This window comes from Coregonus lavaretus, assembly GCF_964263955.1.
Source record: "Coregonus lavaretus genome assembly, chromosome: 6".
Classification (NCBI taxonomy): domain Eukaryota; kingdom Metazoa; phylum Chordata; class Actinopteri; order Salmoniformes; family Salmonidae; genus Coregonus; species Coregonus lavaretus.
In genome coordinates, this window is record NC_139993.1 from 54,571,239 (window position 1) to 54,573,386 (window position 2,148).

General features: G+C 43.4%; 1 protein-coding gene across 1 annotated transcript in view; it reads right to left on the minus strand.

Moving 5' to 3' along the window:
• LOC311131077 (pituitary adenylate cyclase-activating polypeptide type I receptor-like) overlaps window positions 1–1,757 on the minus strand; it is a gene marked incomplete at its 5' end in the record, with an annotated part of 11,351 nt that extends 9,594 nt beyond the window's left edge. The window contains one exon of the mRNA XM_084163892.1: window positions 1,751–1,757. Coding sequence (XP_084020018.1) covers window positions 1,751–1,757 — 7 coding nt within the window. The remainder of the gene's footprint in view (window positions 1–1,750) is intronic.
• Window positions 1,758–2,148: the final 391 nt, after the last annotated feature.

The window sequence follows — 2,148 nt, forward strand, 5'->3', positions numbered from 1 at the left end:
TAACTCGGTGGCTGCTGCTGCTCCTGCTGATTCCATGTAGGTGGTGTGTAATTCTGTCAGGTGCGAGCGTGGATGTGGTGTGGGAATCAAGCGCAGGACAACAGAGGCTTCGTCCAAAAGTCTTTGGTAAAGACACGAAAAACAAACAAACGGCTACAAACGAGCCGGAGGCAAGTGAACTTTACGCACACTGCGTAAACCACAAAGTACAAACAAATGCGCACAACAGTGCGGACACTCTCTCAAAATAAACCAATGGAGAGAATATAACTCACAGCTCCTGCTGACCGGTGAAACAATTACACACAACACAAGACTCAAACAACGAGAACTTATAGGACACATAATAAGCACAAAACAGAAACAGGTGTACCAATAAGACAAAACCAAACAAACATCGAAACATACAACGGTGGCAGCTAGTACTCCGGGGACGACGACCGCCGAAGCCTGCCCGAACAAGGAGGAGGAGCAGCCTCGGCCGAAACCGTGACAGTGTGATGTTGACAGGCGGACAGGTGTGCCTATGTGCATCACACTTGCCCCAAGTGCAAGCCCCACTCTCCCTTGTGCCCTCTTGAATTAAATAGTGACTTTTCTAGAAATGTTAATGTTGTATAAACGCTAATCATTACTTCCCTTGTGGCCAGCAAGTTGCCCAGTTATCTTTGTAGCTCCATTGAAAATATTGTAATGACCTCAATAGATCATGAATAAATGAATGTCAAGGACACAGGATCAAGCTCTTGAATCAAACGGTTTATTCTTAAACTCTTAACAGGCTACTGTATGGCCGTAGCCTACGCCAAACCGATCTGTAAAATATGCACACAACAGTTACAGTATCTAACACACTTAACACACTTAAGAAAGACGGAACAATGCAAGCATGGAAATATATAACAGAACCTGCAGTGACCAGCCCCCCCTGCCTAGCCCCCTGTTGTTCTGTCAACCACAAGGACGCCTGGCACCGAACATTCCAGGCATTCCTTTGATTGGCAGACAGCAGGGGGATTGGCCTGCTGGACCCTGTGAAACCTAGATAACTGGTCATGAGCACTAACAACACACAATAAGAGAATGTCATAAATACAGCACACAAAACTGTCTATGAGGGTCGCTACAATATGATTGTTCAGTTTGTGCATTTATTTTGAGTGTTTAGTGCTTGCTTGTGTTAGTCCTGTAGATGTTCCCGCCACTAGGAGCTCCGCTCGTGCATGTACGCGCTCTGTGAGACGTGCTCGCCAAATTGTGCTTGTGTGTAGCCTTTTCCTTGCAGGCTGATCAGATTAAATAGCAGCCTCAGAGGCTAATAAATCAGGATGCTGCCTTGTAGGCTGTTTCATAAGTAAGGCTCCTTGCAGACAGCCTACAAGGCATCCTGACTTTTCAGCCTCTGAGGCTGAAATTGAATCTGATCAGCCTGTCAGGAATGGAGCTCACCCTCTGTAAATGTAAATATTATCCACAAAATATGAAGTGTCCCTTATAATTATACACATATCAGTTATGCAAGCTAACAACCAGCATAGATAACAAGCTAACTTGCTAGCTAGCTAACAAGACCACCTAGCTAACTAGCTAGCTCACAAGACTAGCAAAGTTAGCTGCGTTGTTCCTTGCATTCTTTAAAGTCTCACTGCCTCCTTCTCACAAATGATCCCAAAAATATAAAAATTAAATAAAGTTGGTTCAACACAGTGGCGGGTCATTTTGACCCTAGGACAACGGGAGGGTTAAATACCCCACATTGCGATCAACGCAGCCGCAGGGCTCCTTGATGAAGTGGTAATCTTACATCTGAACAAATTAATGGATGATGCCCGGTACTTTTGATTATCTCGTGATCTCGACAAAATAACTTTTGTTAAGTAGTGATCATGAGATAAATAAATATTGATCTCGATATAACGAGGGAACCCTTATGAAAAAAGATTGCAGTCAGAGTGCAGTATAATTGCAGTACACTGCAGTATAACTGCAGTTAGAGTGCAGTATAACTACAGTATGCTGCAAATACTGTGTCAAAAATAAGAGTCAACTGCAGTTACTGCACTTTTACTGCAGTTTCCAAACTGCAATATTTTTTTATTCATACAGTGAGGGAAAAAAAATTGTTTTGATCCCCTGCTGATTTTGTAC